This window comes from Festucalex cinctus, chromosome 12 (genome assembly GCF_051991245.1).
Source record: "Festucalex cinctus isolate MCC-2025b chromosome 12, RoL_Fcin_1.0, whole genome shotgun sequence".
Lineage (NCBI taxonomy): Eukaryota > Metazoa > Chordata > Actinopteri > Syngnathiformes > Syngnathidae > Festucalex > Festucalex cinctus.
Window position 1 is genome coordinate 3197803 of NC_135422.1, and position 19435 is coordinate 3217237.

At 42.5% G+C, this 19435-nt stretch overlaps 1 protein-coding gene across 8 annotated transcripts in view; it reads left to right on the forward strand.

Moving 5' to 3' along the window:
• tiam2a (TIAM Rac1 associated GEF 2a) overlaps nt 1–19435 on the forward strand; it is an 85754-nt gene that overhangs the window by 40103 nt on the left and 26216 nt on the right. For 7 of the 8 annotated variants that reach the window (XM_077539254.1, XM_077539255.1, XM_077539252.1 and 4 more), the window contains 9 exons: nt 2909–2999; nt 4098–5283; nt 7224–7668; nt 7739–7914; nt 8438–8662; nt 11361–11546; nt 11797–11934; nt 15909–15965; nt 18883–19059. In XM_077539254.1, coding sequence (XP_077395380.1) covers nt 4108–5283; nt 7224–7668; nt 7739–7914; nt 8438–8662; nt 11361–11546; nt 11797–11934; nt 15909–15965; nt 18883–19059 — 2580 coding nt within the window. In that variant the 5' untranslated portion in view covers nt 2909–2999; nt 4098–4107. Of the gene's footprint in view, nt 1–2489; nt 2546–2908; nt 3000–4097; nt 5284–7223; nt 7669–7738; nt 7915–8437; nt 8663–11360; nt 11547–11796; nt 11935–15908; nt 15966–18882; nt 19060–19435 lie in introns of those variants that run through there. The other variant, XM_077539257.1, reaches the window with a different exon arrangement.

Sequence of the window (19435 nt, forward strand, 5' to 3'; positions counted from 1 at the left end):
GCGGTTCAAATTACAAAAAAAACATGCTGGGGATAGTCTGCTCATTGGCGCCTTCTTCCTTTTTCACGTCTAGCTGTTTTTCTGCAAAAAGAATGAATGCTGAAGTTTGATTTCAAGCTGCGGCCGAAAGCTGAAAGTACGCTGCTCCTTCATGAGCTCACTTGAGAGAAAGTTTTAAGAGGCGTGTCCCACGGTCTGCGATTTGACAGGAATAAAGCCGTGCGACTGTGTAAACAGTCGCGACTCGCTAGTAATAACAAATGACCTCATAGTTTCAGGTTTGGAGTATCTTTAATGGACTTCACTGGTCATTGTTTACCCATGTGAGCCTTTTAGTCATTCAGATTCTTTTCACCATTCATAAATTACTTCACGATCTATATTTTTCTGTTGACATAATCTTTCTTGAAGTCCAGTAAGGTATAACAAGCTTCTATTTTTTTCCCATAGCACAGCAGTATTGTTGATTTTGAAAACTGCATGATGATAACTGTGTGACGCGCTGGGGTGGGGGGGGGGATTGCCTTATTTGCCAAGCTGCTGTGTCACTAGCTTGCTTGCTCTACTTTTCTTCAAGGTTAGATTAAGTGACAAAAACGGTCCGAACTGAGTGTCTTAGTTTTAGGAAAATTCACTTCCTAAACTAATTGTTTGCACCATGTTCAGGTGTGGGGCCATTTCTTCACTATGATCCCTAACTCCAGTCCCAACACAGTGCCAGACTAAACACGAAGCTTACGTGGGAGTCATTCAAGGGCAGCGGGAGAAGAATGCCAGGTCACAGGGTGTCTCGAGGAGCGTCGGGGTCCCTTGGCCCCTGAGCAGATGGCCTGTTGGAAATCCTTTGAGAAAAGCTGGGGGATGACGGGGACGAGGGAAGGAGGGAGGGTTCAGACTCGACGCCATGCTACAGCTAAAAGGCGGACTTGTCTTCTATGCCCCAAAAGTCGCACAATAGTCCAGTTTAAGTCACAGCAGAAGGCGAACGTGTGTGCCTTTTAGGTTTGGCACGCCTCAAAGCCTTCCACTCAGCTCTGTTCTGCCTGAATAAACCCTGCGAGAAAAGTGTCAGTGGAAAAGAAAGAAGTCCCTTGTTGTTGGCAGCTGCTTTCAGTGCCTTTACTTGCTAAAATCACTTTGTTGCAATTTAGTTGTCGTTAAAAGAATGGGTGGCTGGGTAGTGTTGTTAATCATCACTTGTCTAGATTAACTATTCAAGTGTTATTTGACTGGACATGGTTGCTAAAGCACAATACACGCAAAAAAGGGAACAATTTAGTAAACCTCATCAAACACAGGGTGCCCCTTTCAGTTCGACATGCCATGCAACCACACGGCATATTGCGAGTGTTGCACTGAAGCGAATGTTCATTTAATTGGACCACGTTAAACCACACTTTCGATTGGCGCCGCGTGCATGTATGTGCTGGCCAAGGCACCAAAACTGGGTACTGAAATTTTAAAACGCCAACAATTCCGGGAGAATCGGAATCTTATTCCCAGTTCCAATTGACTCTCGGGGGCTCTGTATATTCTTACTGCTCTTTTAGTGTGAGGTGTAAATCAAGATGAGCAACACGCCACACCAAGACGTCTATGGTTCTGTCCACTCAAAAATCAAGATTCTCCCCTGTGTCTTCAAATGTAACTTAGGCTGACTTTTTGAAGCGCCAGGCACAAACAAGGCCATTGTGGAAAATGTAAAGAAAATTAGAATACATTGATTTGCACATCCTTTTCTACCGATATTAAATTGAATAAAACTACAAAAATAAGATAATGTTCAAATCCCCCCACCCCGTCTTGTTTATTCCTTTCCATTTGCTTTGTACTGAAACTGAAATTGCTAATGTCCCCTCATAATTTTTGGCAGATTTTATGTATTAAAGCATTCTTTCAGAGTAGTCAATTTACTCAGCCACACTATTCAATCGCACCTCATGGTCAAGGTGTATTTAAGCAGAAGCAGATAAAACTCTTAATACTGCACATCACTTAATCCCGAAGGTTAAAGCTTTTGGCAGTGGACTGCTTGCCCAGTAACCCTACACATGCTGTATGGTGCTGTGAAGGCCCAGCAGAGTTAGCACTACTTGAAACACTTCTAGAAGCACGAACTACATCATCATGAATCGACTATAACTGGCTGTATTATCCGTATAGGAGTACCAAAGTTGCCCCAATCCTCCTTAAAGAGCACTTCTAGGCCATTTCTGGTTTTGGTTCTTCCTCTTGAGAAAATTTGGCGGTGTCAAGGAAAAAAAAGAGACAAGCCAGGATTCCAAGGTTTAAAAATAAACATATGGGTAAACTGCAGCCAGCATTCAAAAACATTTCCAACGCTGAGCAAAGATGACATCATTTTGTAATTTGGGAGGGGGAAACATGTTTCCAGTATTTAAATTTGATTGGCTGATTCAGAAGCAGTTGGGTGGAGACAACTTTCAACTTAATGTGATTCAGCACACACAAAATTGCGGGATTGTGTTGCTCGACTGACTGACACTTCAGCAACTTGGTTCAAGTCAATCTATTGGGATTTCATGTGAGTTCTCGTTCACCTTATGCTATTTAAGATGCACATTTTTTCATGTGAAAGAAACTTTTTTTCTTTTTTTTTTAAGCTCTGCAACTTTGGTGATTTCACTTTTTGCAAACCCGCCAGTAACAAGCTTGCCCCCTTCAGATACTGCAAAACTTTCACCAAAAGAAAGATACTCTCAGATTCTAGAGGAACCTTATTTCCATTTTAATAACTTTGTTCCACATCGATGGAAAGACGCGTTCAACATCCTCTTCCGAATGTTGGTGGTTAGCACTTAATTATTTAGCACAGATGTTTTTTTAATACAAAGAATTAGTGTCGAGCAGTGATATTGATATTGATGTCTTTCCCTCTCTGTTTCAGATGATCAAGGACACATAGGAAATGGTTTACTTTGAGACATGAGGTGGAGGGATCTCACACAAAGGAGCACCGATTTCAGACTCTGAGGCAGGTGAGTCTGAGGGCATAATATTGGGTGGGTTTGTAAAAGCATGTGTACTTTTCTCCTGTCTTTCATTTATATCAGTTAAAAGCACAACATGGAAAGTATGTAAAGCCGGGGTCACCAATACAGTGCCCGCAAGGATCACATGAGTAGCCTGTGGGGCATTTCTAAAGTATAAAACAAGAACTGTAAATGGGTAATAATTGTAATTCCCTGCTATATCATTATCACGTTATGGGAACATTGCTTTTTGTTTTTGTATTTGTGAAGCGTTCAACATGTTTGGCAAATCTTGGATCTTCAGGGAGGTCTTTGATCTTAAGATTTGCTTTGTATCTCAACAAACAGTCCAAGTCTTTGATGAAAATATTATGTAATCATATAGTGAAGCAAACTGCTGCCTGACAGTTGTTGTACTAGTAAGTAGTAATCTGTTTATTGCATGAGACCAACAATAAAGACTCTTTGGTCGCAGTGCATTGTCACTAATGTAGTTTTCTGGAGTTGTCTGGAAGATATCTTTCTCATTGTCTTGGACTCCCATGCATGTTGTGATCATGTTGAAAGGAGACTGATTCTCTCCTCTATCATCTATAACTGCTCCAAACATCTATGTAGGAATGAAAAAAAATGTTGGTTTGTTGCGATTGTATTGCTGTTAATGTTTTATGTTATGTTTGTTTTATGTTGTGTTTCTGTAAAGCGCTTTGTGACAGCTGAGGCTGTTTGAAAGCTCTATATAAATAAATTTGACTTGACTTGACAACAACCATGACACCAGTAAAGGAAGCTCCCTGAGCTCAGCCTTTTCATGTCACTTTTCTCGAGAATGACGTAAGAAAATGAACACCCACAGAAAGAGAAGAGCGCCTGAATGGCTCAGTGGGTCAACGCGGGGATCAAACTGATGGAATTCTACCTGCTTTTATTTTACTCTGGAATCAGCTGATAATATGTGAGGGCTGTGGGAATGTCCTGGTGAATGTCCTTTGTTGTTCTTTTTCTAATAAGTTCATTGCGCAGACCAGATGAGCTGGTGTCATGTCATATTGAGTGGACTCCATTCTTTTATATCATTCACATAATCTGTGTTTTGTTTTCTAGGCAGGCAGCAATGGGAAATTCTGAGAGCCAGTACAGCATCCAGGGCCTTAAAGCCACCGGCTTTGGCTTCTCTGGGACCCAGAAGCCATACTCGCTGAAGCTCGGCGCAGCCACAGACGACCCTTTGTCACCTCACGAGTGGTGGAAAAGTGCACCACTGAGCTCTGGATACAAGGCCAAATGTGTCAGCAGAGGTTGTCTCTCACCTCCAAAGAGTCGACAGCCTTACACTTCTCGTCACAACGATTACGTCTCCAGAGGAATGAGGGCCAGCCCGAATGAACACCGCTGGCATCGATCGACTGTATGTGGTATACGCAAGCGGCATGTGTCTGATGACTATGAAGATAATCCATATGGTGCAGAGCTCAATGGCCATACTTTAAATGACCAGAGAGACAAACAGCAAGTTTTAGAGAAACCGAGTAGCCCAAGAGTAGTGATCAAGAAGGACGGCAGCCTGAGAGTGGAATTCACTAACACCTCAGGCAGCGATTTCCTCCTGGATGAGGTCTCTGGCCCTGTACAGCTTCTCAAGTTCTCTAGTAATTTGGAATCCCCCTCCACACCTAGTTTGCCTGGTTCCGGCAGCAGCGAACCCGATGGCCTCCACAGTGGTCCACCACCAGCCTCTACCTCCTCCACTGCCAGAACTAGTAAAGGAAGCTCCCTGAGCTCAGATGGTTCCTGGTATGATTCTCCTTGGGGGGCCAGCACAGAACTTTGTGAGCAGGACCAATCCTGTTCTTCGAACAGGACACAAGTGCACTCCCCTATCCACCAACATGACTCTTTGCCAGAGCAGTCTTCCCCTGTGTCCATTGCCGGCCTCTATAAAGATTCCACAATTGCTGCTACCTTCCCCACAGCCAAGGACCTATCCTCCCATTTCGAGGTGGCTCCTGTTGGCCAGCAACCACATAGAGCCTCCCTTGCTTCAGTCTTGGATGTCCCCTTGGAAGAGGAATGTCTCGAGGCCCGCCAGTATTCATCATACACCCTACCCTGTCGAAGGGCCAAAGCTCACACCATGAGCGATGGTGTGACTCAGTACCCCAACCCTGAACCGCATCGTGAGCGGGCAGGATCAGAGTTTGGCTTCCACAAGAAAGCTTCCATAAAAAAACACATTCGACGTTTCAGTGACTGGACAGGCAGCCTCAGTCGTAAAAAGAGGAAGACCCAGGTAATTGCGGCTTTTTCTTACTTGTTTGTTGTGTTCCTCCCTATTTGTGTCCTAATGAGCATTGGGGCGATTGCTTATCAAACCGAGGGGCCATAAATAACAGGCCTGCAGTCTTGTGTTTGGCAGTGGTAGCAGCTAGTTTGGCGTATCACTCTGGAATTAGCATCACATCGTGATCAGACTGTTGGACATTGTAAAACAACCAGCAGCGTGACTTCTTTCTCACTGTATTTTGTTGTGAGGCTGAAAAACTATTAAATACATTTCTGCTAAAGTGAAGGATAGATACTTGACAGTGACGATCTCTGGCTTAGTTCACATGTAATTTGAGTAAATGCATATATTTGGAAATGTAAGATGTTATGGCCGTATTTGTAAGACATTTGACTGACTTTGACACCAATTGTTTACCCATTTACTTAATTTGGGCTTGTCTTGTAAAGGCTGCAACATGCTTTTTGCGAAGTGCCAAGAGAGTAGCTGTAAGCCTTTGAGAGGCTCTACTGGAGTGAAACTTAATCCGAGCTCAAGATTTAGCCTCATCCCTCTAATGTTAATGAATGACTTATGGTTGTTCTGCCTGTTATGTGGTGCAGATTCTTTGGTCTTCTTTTGCATCCCTCGTAGAGAAGATCCGCTAATTGGGATTGATGTTCAGTCATTTAGGTCTGAGAACAAACTGAAGCAAAAAAGAACTGTGATTGTATTTAGCTGACCTTTTCTGCTAAAATATAGACGTTGTTAAGATGCTAAAATTATAGTTTTCCTTTTCTATAGTGGATAATTTGTCATGATGTTTTTGTTACTTTCTTTCTTTCCATATTAACGATGTCCCCTTCTAATTGAGTTGCCATGTGGTTGTACTTAACACTTAATGGCTTTGACTAAATGATTTACTTCACCCTCGTTTTCCAATCAAGTTTTTATCTTTCCTTCAGAAATCTTATTTGTGTTTAAATACGATTTGATAATTTGAGTACAGCTACTCCTAGAAAAAAAAAAAAAAAAGACTTATTTGGAATATTCATGGAGTCAGAAGCTCCATGCATCTCTAGCTTTTGGTTCACTTCCATCTTATCATCCACCAGAGTTTTGCTGTGAGTTTAAAGGTCACGCTGCGACCAAAGAACCTGCTTCAAATGTACTGTATCTGTAATAAAGGGAACTTGCAAAGTACTTTTCTTACCAATGTAGTGTGCAAATGTGCCACCAAATCTGCTCTCTGACCTTTCTTGTTGTCAGGTTAGGGAAGAGGAATAAGTGACATCTATTTTCTTAATTAAAACTGGGTGAGACACTAGAACCAATGAAGGCAGAGAATAAGCACATATTGTGTCTGTTTGCACACTTGAGAGATGTTCAGCTCACTCCAAACGGTTGCCCGTGCCACAATCGATGCAGCAATCTATTCAAGTACAGGTAGGCTTCATTAGATTTGGAGAGTGCAATTCCATCAAGTGTTCATTTGCGGAATTGTGGGAAGCCACTCCAGGCCGTAAATGATGTGAAATTGTCTGAGCCCGGAGGGTTCTAACCTCCCCAGGTGCCGTCACAGGAAATTTGCCCCACTTTCGCTGCCTACCGAAAGATCAAGTCACTGTATTGCAGACTTTGAAGTAGGTTTTGAGTGATTTTACTGCATGTTTTCAAAAGTTCCTCTTCAACTTTGCAGTGCCTCCTGGCTAATGAAAAGTGCACAGTCGGAGTTGTGTTCCATTTGACACTGACGAGGCTTGACATACATACAGAAGTGTGTAATACTTGGGGCTAACATTGTGGCATTTTAGTAAAATTGTAGGTAAGAATTAGGAGAAATGAGCCTGTAAACTTGTTTAATGGCATCATATTAAAAGAAACCATTGGCAGTGGAGCAGTCATTGTCTCACACTGTTCACCCCTTTTATTGTCTAGTTCATGCAGCTCACATTTGTCCTTTTCAGGAGGCTAGGCACAAGGACACGAGCGACGTCTTTGACAGCGGTGTTGACGGCATGACTGCAGACACCAGCTCCCCGTCTCAAGCGTCCAGCCTCTTGTGGTTCCCAGGAGCCCCAAGGACCCAATCATCAGGGGCTATTCACCAATCAACCAACGATGCGCTCCGCCAGAACATTTACGAGAACTTCATGAGGGAGCTGGAGACGGGTAGCGGACAGGGAGGAAGTGAGAGAAGAGAGCCTTCCACGGGCGAAGACGACGGGGAAAGCAGCAGCGAGTCAGCTGAAGGCTCTCTGGAGCAGCTAGACCTGCTGTTTGAAAAGGAGCAAGGGGTGGTCAGACGAGCGGGGTGGCTTTCCTTCAAACCTTTAGTGACGTTGCAGAAGGACAAGAAGCTGGAGCTGGTGACGCGTCGCAAGTGGAAACAGTACTGGGTCACCTTGAAAGGTGCGCTTAGTTTAACATACTGCTGATTTATCCCAAGTTTGTAATTCATCACTAATGTTTCATCTCTTAGGGTGTACATTGCTATTCTATGAGACGTACAGTAGTAAAGGGTCACCAGAGCAAGAGCTCTCACCTCGCTACTCTCTCCTGGCCGAGGACAGCATCGTCCAGGCTGTTCCAGAGCACCCTAAAAAAGAGAATGTCTTCTGTCTCAGCAACTCGTATGGAGATATCTATCTCTTTCAGGTAAAGTCTGTTTTGCGTGACGAGTGGTGCCAGTCTGATGCTGAAGTTATGCGCACAATGTGCCCAAACATGGCAGGTGAGAGGTCTAAGAGCACATTTGCCAGTTGTGCTTACTGACCTACATATCAGTGTTACCAGCGTCTCTACTTAACATTAAAAGCTTGCCAGCCTGCGTTAGGGTGTTCGGACCAAGTGTGCGTCTAATAAGGCCCGGATCTTATATGCCCGCAGAGGCAAACGGCAAAGAAATCACCTATTTAGACATGAAGACAGCAATGGCTTTAGCCTTTCATTTTGTAGGTTTGATGGAGGTGTTCATTACCGCGGCTTTTTCATTAAGTGAATCAAGTGTGCATGTATTGATCCAGCCCAAGCACGACTTGTTATCGGATGTTCTTGTGACGGATGACAGAATTATAGAAGAGCAAATTCTGTGAGATTTATCAAGATAAATCCAGTACTTAACAGGAACGTTTTTGCCTGCATCAATTCATCAACTTGAGCTTATTCTTACCCCCTACAGGCCAGCAACCAGACCGACCTCGAGAACTGGGTGACAGCCATCCACTCGGCCAGCGCCTCGCTGTTGGCCAAGCGCCAGGGAAAGGAGGATACAGTGCGTCTGCTGCGGAGCCAGGTCCGTGGCCTGTTGCAGAAGATTGACATGGATGGGAAAATGAAGAAGATGGCTGAGCTTCAGCTGACCGTTGTCAGTGACCCCAAAAACCGCAAGGCTATTGAAAACCAGGTGAGCTGATGGGCTGATGATGTTAATTTATAGTCTGGTATTGGTACAATCGAGAAGACATCATGTTAGAAACATTATTACGGCTTCAACTACAGTCTTGTGCTTTTATTTTCGTGGGATAAATGGCCTAAATGCATCAATACGCAAATGATTCACGAGGGGCCCAGGTAACATCTTTCTTGAGATGTTTCCTGGTAGTGGGTTCTTGACATTCATTATTATGCTACTATGACATGAGAATCACAAGTCTGCTGCAGCGTTTACAGTGTGGCCCAAATTCTAAATGCCAAACCACAAACAAATTTTTGACAAAAATGATTAGAATGACCTTGATATTGGTTTTACGAGTGGCTGGAACTTCGAGGGTCTTTATCATTTTTACTTCTTGATGTTTCATTTTAAAGTTTGAAAAAAAAAAAAATCCTGGATTTTTGCTATGTAAACTACTCTTGTTTGTATACTTCAAAAGTAAATACACTTTACTGCACTGATATGACTTTGAGCATATCTTTGTGGTATTTTGCAATTTGCAGAAGATTTCATGCGTCGGTGTGCTCGTATGTTTCCAATTAGCCCGCGTGCCACCTCAGAGTAGATTCAGAGACAGATGCGGTTTTGAGTCAATGATAGGGTCAGAGGTGTATGTCATTTGATGTCGGTGCCCAGAGGCTGATGATAGATTGAACATTCTGTTGGGGTTATCCAGAACTAATGGGACACAACTTTGATGTAGCCGTCCACCTCCAACCATGTCTACAGAAAGCAGTGCCAACAGACTGCTTTTGAAGTTTGCCTTTGGCCCTTCTGATCGCACTGCAATGAACAGTTTTCCTGGATTATGGCTTCTGTGCAGGTTAGGGTTAAAGGTCAAAAGGTAAAACGGGGTCTCTCCTTTGTTGCTTGCATTATTTTATCACTAATGTTTTTTAAGCGGCTGACCACACGGGACTGATGCCATTGTTTTAGTGTGTAATTTGTTCTTTTGAAACTGTATTGCGTTATTGTTTTTAAATTATGTTCTATTGTATATTTTATTTGTTTCAGCTGTGGTCGTTTGAATAAAATTTAGAAAGGTTTGCAACCTAAATCTGCTCATTGATATTGAATAATCAAACCCAATTGTATGCACAAAACTATTTGATATAAAATGTGCAAAACAAATATATAATTGTTTAATACAATATAGACAGATATACACACATAAACTATGTTACATACAAGCCGTTTCTTTTTAGCAATGGGTTTTGCCTTGTAACCTTCTCTCACCTTTTATTGTTGAGTTATGAGCATTGACCTTAAACATTAGACCTTGTCCCAAATTCCTTTGTGACCTCCTGGATGAGTCCTTGTTGTGCTCTTGATGTAATTTTTGGAAGCCAGCTGTTAACTACAGTACCATGTTTTCCCCATTTGTGGAAAATGGCGCTCACCGTCGTTCGCTGGAGTCCTCAAGTTTTAGGAATGGCTTTGTTACCTTTTCTAGACTGATAGAGGTCAATTACTTTATTTCTTAATTTATTGATTGAACAGGTCTGGAGGTTCAGGCTAGAGTGTGGTCAGTGAAAATGAGCTCAGCCTTCCAAAAAAAATTGACTAGCCTCAGTTAATTAATGATTTAACAAGTACGTCTTCAATCACGTTGCTTTGAATAGTTTTTTCCCCCCCTTAGTAAAAATAATTACTGTTTGAATATGTTTTGTGTTTATTTGGGTTATCTGTATGACATTTATACTTTTGTTTGTTCTCAAAGTGAAACTGCAAAAACGTCAGAATTGGAGAAAGGGCAAATACTCTTTGACTACCTGTCGCTATTAGTATTCCATTGCTTTTCGAGCTTTGTTATGTTTTTTTTTCTACATCAGTCTAACTGTAAATGATTACGCTCTTAAATATGAGCACTGTGCTGAATGTGAGGTCATTTCATAAGCCCCTTTTCAACAAGTGCTGTAAATATCAAACCTCATGGGAACCATGGAAACAATTTCACAAGTCTGAGGCTTGCTACTTGGGCCATCTGGATATCTATTATGTACACAAATCACATATTTTGTACATTGCCATTTTGTACATTATACTTCGGTTCATGATTTTTGCAACGATTCTAGTTGAAAAGCCACAGGATCGTAAAACAACACAAACACACGCGCGTCCCACTTGGCTACTTCCCTAATCCTAAAGAAGGCCATGAGAGTGAATGTGCCCTATTGGGACAATGCCAAGGGGTCCATTATTGTAAATGAACTCACATTGCAGGCGAGACCTATTAAAAGTCAGTTGCTGTAGAGGGTTATTTTGCCGAAGTGTTCTCGTTAAAATGAGTCTCAAGCCAACAAAACGAGCACTTCTCTGCACTTATATGGGGCAAAGAGAAATGGGGGAGGCAATTGTAAATAGTGGGGGCTAAAGGCCGGCCTGTGCAGCATCACCTTTCCTCAAGACGTAGCATTAAAATGGGCATTTATTGCACGGGTCCACGCTGCTCTGCTGATATCAAGCCTGCAATGTATGCCCTGAGCCTCCACCAACATCTGCAAGCTATTGCAACTTGATGGAAGCACTTTTTTTTTACCCTTACTTCGCCTCTATCCCTTTTCCCTCTTCCCTCTTTTACCTTATAATCCTCACTTTTCAAGAAATGAACCTTGAGCCTCAGTTTCTACAAAAAAAAATACAACTTTCCCCCGCTTTCGCCCTTTAGATCCAGCAGTGGGAGCAAAATCTGGAGAGGTTCAACCTAGATCTTTTCCGGATGCGCTGTTACCTGGCTAGTCTTCAGGGCGGGGAGCTACCCAACCCAAAGAGCCTGTTAGCAATTGCTAGCCGGCCTACCAAAACCACCCTGGGACGTCTCGGGATCTTCTCTGTCTCATCTTTTCACGCACTGGTGAGAAAGCAAAGGATGGGAACCAAGAAGGGGGGGGGGGGGGTATATTGAATGACTAATGTTTAGATCCTTTTAACATTCCTTTGATCGACCTCATGTCCAGCGGCAACCTTGAACATCATTTTATCATTGCAAACCTCTTGCAAATGTGCTGATGTTATGGAAACCTAAATCTAATTAAGATGATGTGATTAGAGGGACTTTTAGTTGAACTGGATGATTATGGTCCTCATATTGGTCTTTTGTTCAGATTTGTTCCAGAGATGAGGCGACACTACGCAGACGCTCACTGTCACGGACTTTCCGAAAGCACAAGCGAGGCCTTTTTTCTTCCCTCAAAGGTCTTGACACCTTGACAAAGAAGGGCAAAAGGGTCTCTGCGTCACAGGTATGGCAAAATAAAATATTGACACTGGTTGCAAAGGTGTCTGATTAATACATTCATAGTTGTAAGACAGCTATTGCCTGATATTGGACCTTAGAGCAGTGCTTCTTCACTCATTCAAACCCCAAAACGTGTATTTTTTAGTTATTTTTTATATGTATTTTTTTAATACTTTGTCCGTCACTCCCAAAAACGTATTTATCCGTGCTTTTGTTTTGATGCAGCTTCTGACATGAAGAGGTGGCTTAAAGCAATGGTAGTTATTACAAAAAACGGCCAGCAGGTGGCAGCAGAGTATGAGTTCAGCCAGGGCCATTTTGCAACAAGCTCTTTTTGCCAGTTTTCAACAGGAATGTGAATAATGATGAAACTTGGCTTTATATTCTAATGCTAATTGCTGCAAAATGGAAACATATAAATATACTTTTGCTTCCACATGAAAGAAGACACTCTTAACTTTCTTTTGGTAGGTTCCATCTTTTTATAGCAATAGAACACAATATTCTGTGCAACTTGCTAAATCAGTCAAAAATCCAGTAAAACGGCCAGGACTGAAGCGGGTTGCTTCAGTGAAAATGGCTGGAAGTGAATGAGTTAATCATTTTTTGTTAGCCCCTGCAAGAAGCACACTGTTCAGCTCTTACAATTTACGTTACACATTTCAGTCCTTAGAGATTCAGCAACAAAATTTTGTTAAAAAGTCCACCCTCAAACTCATAAAATTTCAGAAATGCATTATGGGTTCATTATTCATCATCATAGCGTTTTTAGCGTGAGAACGAGCAGAAAGTGCCACATTTAATGTGCAAGAGCACTTAAAATATTCATTATCATCAAAATATGGGTTTTAAACATGATCAAGCGCCCAAAAGTTTCTGTGATATCTGTAATGCAGGTAGATTTAAAAATACCGTATTAATGCTGTGATCAAATCCACTGCAGCCGTTGCGTCTTAAATCAGGCTTCCTCACTCCTGGTCCTCGAGGGCCGGAGTTCTACAGGTTTTAGATGTTTCCGTCCTCCAACACACCCGATTCTAAAGATCAGGATCGTTAGCAGGCTTGTGCAGTGCTTGCTGATCACATGAATCAGCTGTGTTGTAGGATGAAAGCATCTAAACCCTGTCAAACTTGAGGCCCTCGAGGACCAGGAGTGAGGAAGCATGTCTGTCACAAAAGTTTTTTGTGGTGTTAGCCAGGCAGTTTTTTGTTTTTTTGCTGGCATTTGCTTATTTTAAAGAATGTGACAACACTAACAGGAGAATTAAGTCAAGCTATTACATGAATATTTGTGTTCATGCTTTGTGCTCAGCGTCAGACAGCAGCAAGTCAACCTTGAAATGATGCCAAATAATCTCCCTTAAAGCACAGAGTAATGAAAGTCTGGTCTACATCAGCAGGGGTTTAGTGCAGTAAGGAACCAAACGTATTCACATAATGCAACCATGTAAAATTCTTAAGCCCGTTCCCACAATGTTAACTGTGCAGATATATGTACGTATGTGTGCATTGTCCATTACTGGGGCACAATTATCTTGATACAACTAGAACAGGTAACTTCTTTTTTTCCTTAATAAATAAAATCACCTTTTAAAAAATGCATTTTATGTTTACTTATGTCTGACATTTACATTTGTTTGATGGTCTTAAACATCAAAATGGGGAAACTATGCAATACAAAAAAAGAACTTGAGAAGAGGGCAAATAATTTTTCACACACTGTAAGCTTAAATCCTCCGTTTCCTTTCTCATATGTGAACATGCCAGCTTTCTAGCAACAAAAAACACAAGGAAGCAATTCTAATCCAAGTCCACAGGGGGCAGGTTTAAGTCTTTCCAGGTTTGCAGGTAATCTTTTTTTATTGATACAACAAATCCTCTAAATGTGTGCCCATTTTAAGAAACATTACAGGAAACAATCAGTTACTTTTAGATTACATTTTATGGAACTTTGCTCATTAGCCAAAGTAAGTGAATTTGCCATCATTATGATGCGAGGTCATCCCTATTTCTTGAGTTACGGGGTCATCCAAATTCTTGGAGGTGAACCATTGACTCCTGACCGTTAACAAAATGTTCTTGGTCCCATTTTGCTCCCCTGTTATTCCACTCCGTAATATTCGCGTTTGAGCATTCACGACAAATCTGTCAGTAATGAGGTATGTGTGCACTTTGTGATTTTTCTTGAGGAGCTCAAGCCAGCCACTCTAATGAGACCCAGTTAGGATTACGCAGTGCAGGAGGCCCAAGTGGCGCTGCAGCACAAACATCAATTATGAATAGCCATATGTGGGAAATGGCATTCCCCATTCTTCCCTCAGTCCCTCAGACATAAGCAGATGGTTGCTGTAAAGATGCTAAATATTAGATGTCCCTCCTTCATTTTTTTTTTTTCCCGAGGTCCACAATTTCTTAGAACCACTTTTAGCACGATTCTTTATTTGGCATGAAAGCTAATTAGGAAGAGTAAATGCCAGGAGTTTTGAGGGGGTGAGTGAGGGGTTCCTGGACATCTGCTACATTATACAACCGTGTAGTTCTCCATTTTTTCTTTCTTATCTGTGGGAAATCCAACTCTCTATTTGCCTCCAATGACATCATTTTTCCCCATGCCTGTTCTCCACTTGGAAGTGTCGGATCTGTTGTTACACTTTTCGTGAAGGATTTCGACAGCCGGGCTATCAAAGAGCCAAACAAGCCTATATCCACTTGATGCAGTAATACTTTATTTAGGCTTTGAATTTAAACTGTCTTTTGGGCTAATCCATTTTCCTGCAATTGCTTATCCCGTTCTTTCCCATTTTCACTCTTGATTTGTCGTACTTGTACAACTTCATCAAAATCTCTTGTTCTCGGAGCATAAACATCAGAATGGTAGCTGGCAGCTCTTCTGCCAACAGCTTCCACACTGACTCATTTGTGTTGACGTAAAGCTCATTTAACCCCGCGCTTGACAATCTCGTCCCAGAGTCATGCTCAGCAGTCTTCTCCTCTCCACTTGTTCGACTCCTATCATCACCTTGGGCAGAGCTATATGTATACCGTAAGACACTGGCCTGCATTGGGTTTGTGGGAAGTAGGCCAGAGCGGTCGGATGATTTGTGGGAGAGTTGGTAATGTATTCTAAAATTAGTCAGTTTACAGGAAAGCAATGCTGTTTACAGCCACTTTATACTCCTGTAAGGGGTGGGGAGAGTTACTGAAGCATTATCATGGCTACATATGGGTGTCTTATTACTACACTATCTGCTGGCAGCTTTAGTGCCAGAAACAATAGCTATAGAAGAAGTCAATTTCTGACACTCAAAAAACAGTCTACATTTGTGTGTACGCCATTTGAGCTCACAATTGGACCTAATGGGGACTTTTGAGGGGACCATGCAACTTGTACATAAGAATCTTTACTGCTCTTGTTTAAAAAAAAATAAAAAATAATTAAATTTTTTTGTTCTTGTTGCACCATAGACCGTTAAGACTATGTTTAAGGTTGACATATTAGATGCCAGCGTGTCAACACAAATCATATCCGTAAAGAAATCTGTACAGGCTGCCGAGTGAGCAATTATCACACAAGCTTTCTGTGTGTTGCATTTGAGAGGTTGTCGCCTGCAGCCTCAGGCTGACATAACAATCATAAGTCAACTCCGGAAAGCATGACGCGTCCAAAATCCAGCTATTGTACACATTTAATAGGGAGAATGTACCGGTAGTTGTCCTCTTCTGTTATCGGACTCACTTGAACTACGCCCCACCGTGTCCATTCACAGCACCTTTTGCTCACACACCTTTTAGCACCTCTAAAAGCACTAGCAAAGCTTTGTGCCCACCATGCATAGTTTTTTTTAATGAATTACAGAATAGCGCTATTTGGGTCTAATGCCTGTGTCACTCAAGTGGCTGGGCATGGGCACATAATTGCTCATGAGTCAGTGGTTCCCCACTGACTCCCGCTCTTAAATGCCTGTCTCTTGATCTCAGGTGTTTGAGGGCGACGCTGGAGGTCAAGCGCACGTTCCGCCTCCCAAGAGCACGGAGGTGAGTCATTGCCTTCCCTCGCTTTATCCAGCATGGTTTGCGGGTCTTTGATTGATGATTTAAAACCTCCTTTCACTCAGTTATCCATGTCATCCATCGTTTACGTTCATTTTACGTGCTCGCTGGTCACCGTGAAGGAGTCGTGGTCGGAACACGGCCTTTGCCGCCCAAACGTTGAGTATGTGTGTGTGTCCATTTCATGTTTTATAACATCCATTTCCTGTCAGTCTGCTAGCGTTACATATACAAACGGCAAGTTTACTGGCCTTTTATATCAATAAAAGGTGATAAACTACAGCATAGGCTGGAACATTGACAGCATTATACGAGTTTGTGTTGACCTGAAGCCCCGACTAAAAGTAAAAGTTTATGCATGTGTGGTAAAATTGTCAACTGATTGAAGAGTGTGAATTTTAGCCATCTGGGCGGCCAGACGTTGACGCTTCAGCACTCAGGCAATTTAAATTCTTACACGCCTACATCAAGGATGTGTGATTTAAGTGCTCAGAGGTTCAGATTCAAACGTCACTGTCCTGAAACAAGAATTGTACCCGTGTTGTTCTACTCACCTCCGGTTAGGATGAAACCGTCACACTATAACATAATATACAAGCTATAAACACCGTGGATCATGAGGATCAGCATTTTTTTTAAACATCTTTTGAGAAAGGCGGCTATAATGTGTGTCACTGGTGGACTGCAGGATTCTGCAGGTTGACACTATAATAGTATGGATTCTTCAAGGCATTAATTTCCAGGGATGGGCAAGATTCACGGCTACTTTCCACTGTTGTCAATTAATGAGCCAGTTGTAGTTCAATATGGCCAAATGCATCCACTTTCTCGTCAAATAAAATGCGCTAAAATGATAAAATGACCGCAACAAACACTTTTAGACTGAATGACTGCGGGATATAGTGATACATAGCCTGTGGTAAATGTTGAAAGTGTCAAAAGCTGACCCCCCATCCACAAACACTTTGAATTTGAGCGGAAGTGGTTTGGGAAACAATGCAGCCTTTCACTAGGTAAATGCTTCAATGTTGCTTCAAATGGGGGCACTTCCCCAGAGTCAAACCTTTTGATCTTTCCTTGATTCAGGTTGTTTTGATGTAGGGAGTAAGATTTTAGAGTGGGGGGATGGCGGGAAGGCAATAGGGCACAGATCTATTGGTTGTTGTTGACGCAATGTTACTCCTGTCCAAAAAGTTCTCGTATGCCCTAAATGAAGGTAACGTGGCTGATAGTTAGTGTGTCTCTATCTTTTAACATCCATACAATAATAGCTGTAGTTGATGGTTAATTCTCCACGCGTCTGATTACCAGGCACTCGTTCAGCTCTTCTGGGCTGTAATCACTGTCCCGTAGTGTAATGGTTGAGCTATAGGGAAACTAAAAGTAATGCTACTTTTAATAGATGTACTTGAGTGGAAAATGGCTGTAATAGTATTCAACAACTCTTCTCTTTCTTCTTCAAGGCTAGTCTATCTATTTTAGTCCAAACTGAAGTATTTGTGTTCCTCGGTTGCTAAGTGGAGCAGAAAGGGTGCATTCTGAAGAAAGGGTGTAGTATTTATACAGCTGTCACTAAATGTCCTCTTTTTTTTTTTTCTTTTCTTTTTTTTTGGGGTGGGGGGGGAGGCTGGAAGGGAAGTAGTTTCCGCTTTCGAGAGGAAAGACTGAATTATCAGTTTGAATGTATTTCTGACTGAACGCAAACATGAATAGTGCCCACGGACTGACCACACGGCGCACTTGTTGATGGCAAAGCACGTGCCGTCTCCACAGCCTTGTTGGCACTTGGTGGTGGAAGGTTGACCTGGCAACCGCCCGCCTGTTCTAACCCTCTGTGACCATGAATGGTTGCGCAGTGTTAAATCAGCTGCTGCTCAGGTCAGTGGAGGCAACAAAATCTTTGTTTTCCAGTCACGCCATAATGCTGGGACACAAAATGGGGGTGGTTATGTAACCAGTTGCCGTGTGACTTGTTACTTCATCCTCGGTGAGTAAGCATTGACCTCGCATCCCTAAATGGATAGGTAAAGTTGGGTGTTGAAGCGGCACCTTGTGTTCATCCATCCCTTCATGTTAGGGAAACATTTTGGGAAGAACACTGCTGGCTTTTTGTTTGTGAGTCAAGAAAAAAAAAAAGGGGGGGGGGGGAAGTTTGTCTGTGTTTATCTGAGCTCGAGCTCTTAATAGTGTCTGGTGGCCTTGTGGCTAGCAGGCTAAAGGTCTTTCAGGGTGATGAGCAAACACAAAAACACTCACAAACATCAGATTCAAAAGGCCCGGACTCCCACAGTAAACACACGACTCTACATTAAGGAGAAATCACGGTGTATTTCAAACTTTGGCCTGTTCCCAGAGCATTCCATTCGCTAAGGCATTTATTCGTCTCATGTCTAAACCACAGCAGTCATGTCATCTTTTGCAGAAGTGCTGAATCACTAAAGCGCTTCATTGAACGAGGTTGGGTTCATTTGATGTGACTGCTTCCTCAAGAGCCAGCGCCTTAACAATTGTGGCCATAAGCTATCATTTGGTGTCTCCCACAGGCCCATAACGCCACAGTGGCGCGTTTCCCTCCAGACACAAAGTCTGAAGCATAACCCCCAGCTGCCCAAAAATTATGGCTGAAACCAACTCCCTTTTAATATGCATCTCAAACCTCACACTCCTAATGTTGCCAGTTTTTGTTTTATAACTTTCATTCATCCAAATCACTTTTTTTGTGGTGTTTTATTTTTAGGAATTAAATAATTGCCTCTATCAATAACTATTACACTCACTGATTTTCACACCATCCAACATAGCCAAACAATTTGCGTAATGGAGCAATTGTTTTTTAATATATGGATTTATGTACAGTTGCCATCATTCCCCTCTCATTCTTAATCACCCATCTGCTATCCAGAGGCTGGATGGGCTCACCAGTATCCACTCTATGGCGCCCCCTGAGGACGGTGCGTGGGATGGCATCAGCTGTAACACAGGCGTGCTGACCTGTGTCTACATGCCAGACGGCCTGACAGCCCAAGTTCACGTTGGAAGTGAGCAGAGAGCCACTGACCTCCTCTTTGAGGCTTGCAAGGTTTGTGATCGGAGATGCCTGATGCTTGTAGCAATCTTGAAATTGAAGAAAACGGATTGCAAATTAAATTAATGTCTTAAGTGTGCTAGTCTGTTAATGTCAAAACGATTCTTTGTTGGCGCAGACGCTGTCATTTTACACTCCCTTGGGACCTTAAAGCATCACACACCTTTTCATCCACCGTTAACTTCAACACGGTCCCATAAGACTGACAGATACGCTTGTAATCATTTGGGTGACGCCATTTTGTTTACCGCAAAGCTGAGTGTAAATTCCGTGAATAATTCACGCCTCTACCGTACCGCAGCTGTCGAACCAAGCGTCGGTGCATGAAATATGTCCGATACGTCTGCGCGCACAAGCTGCTGAGCATTGG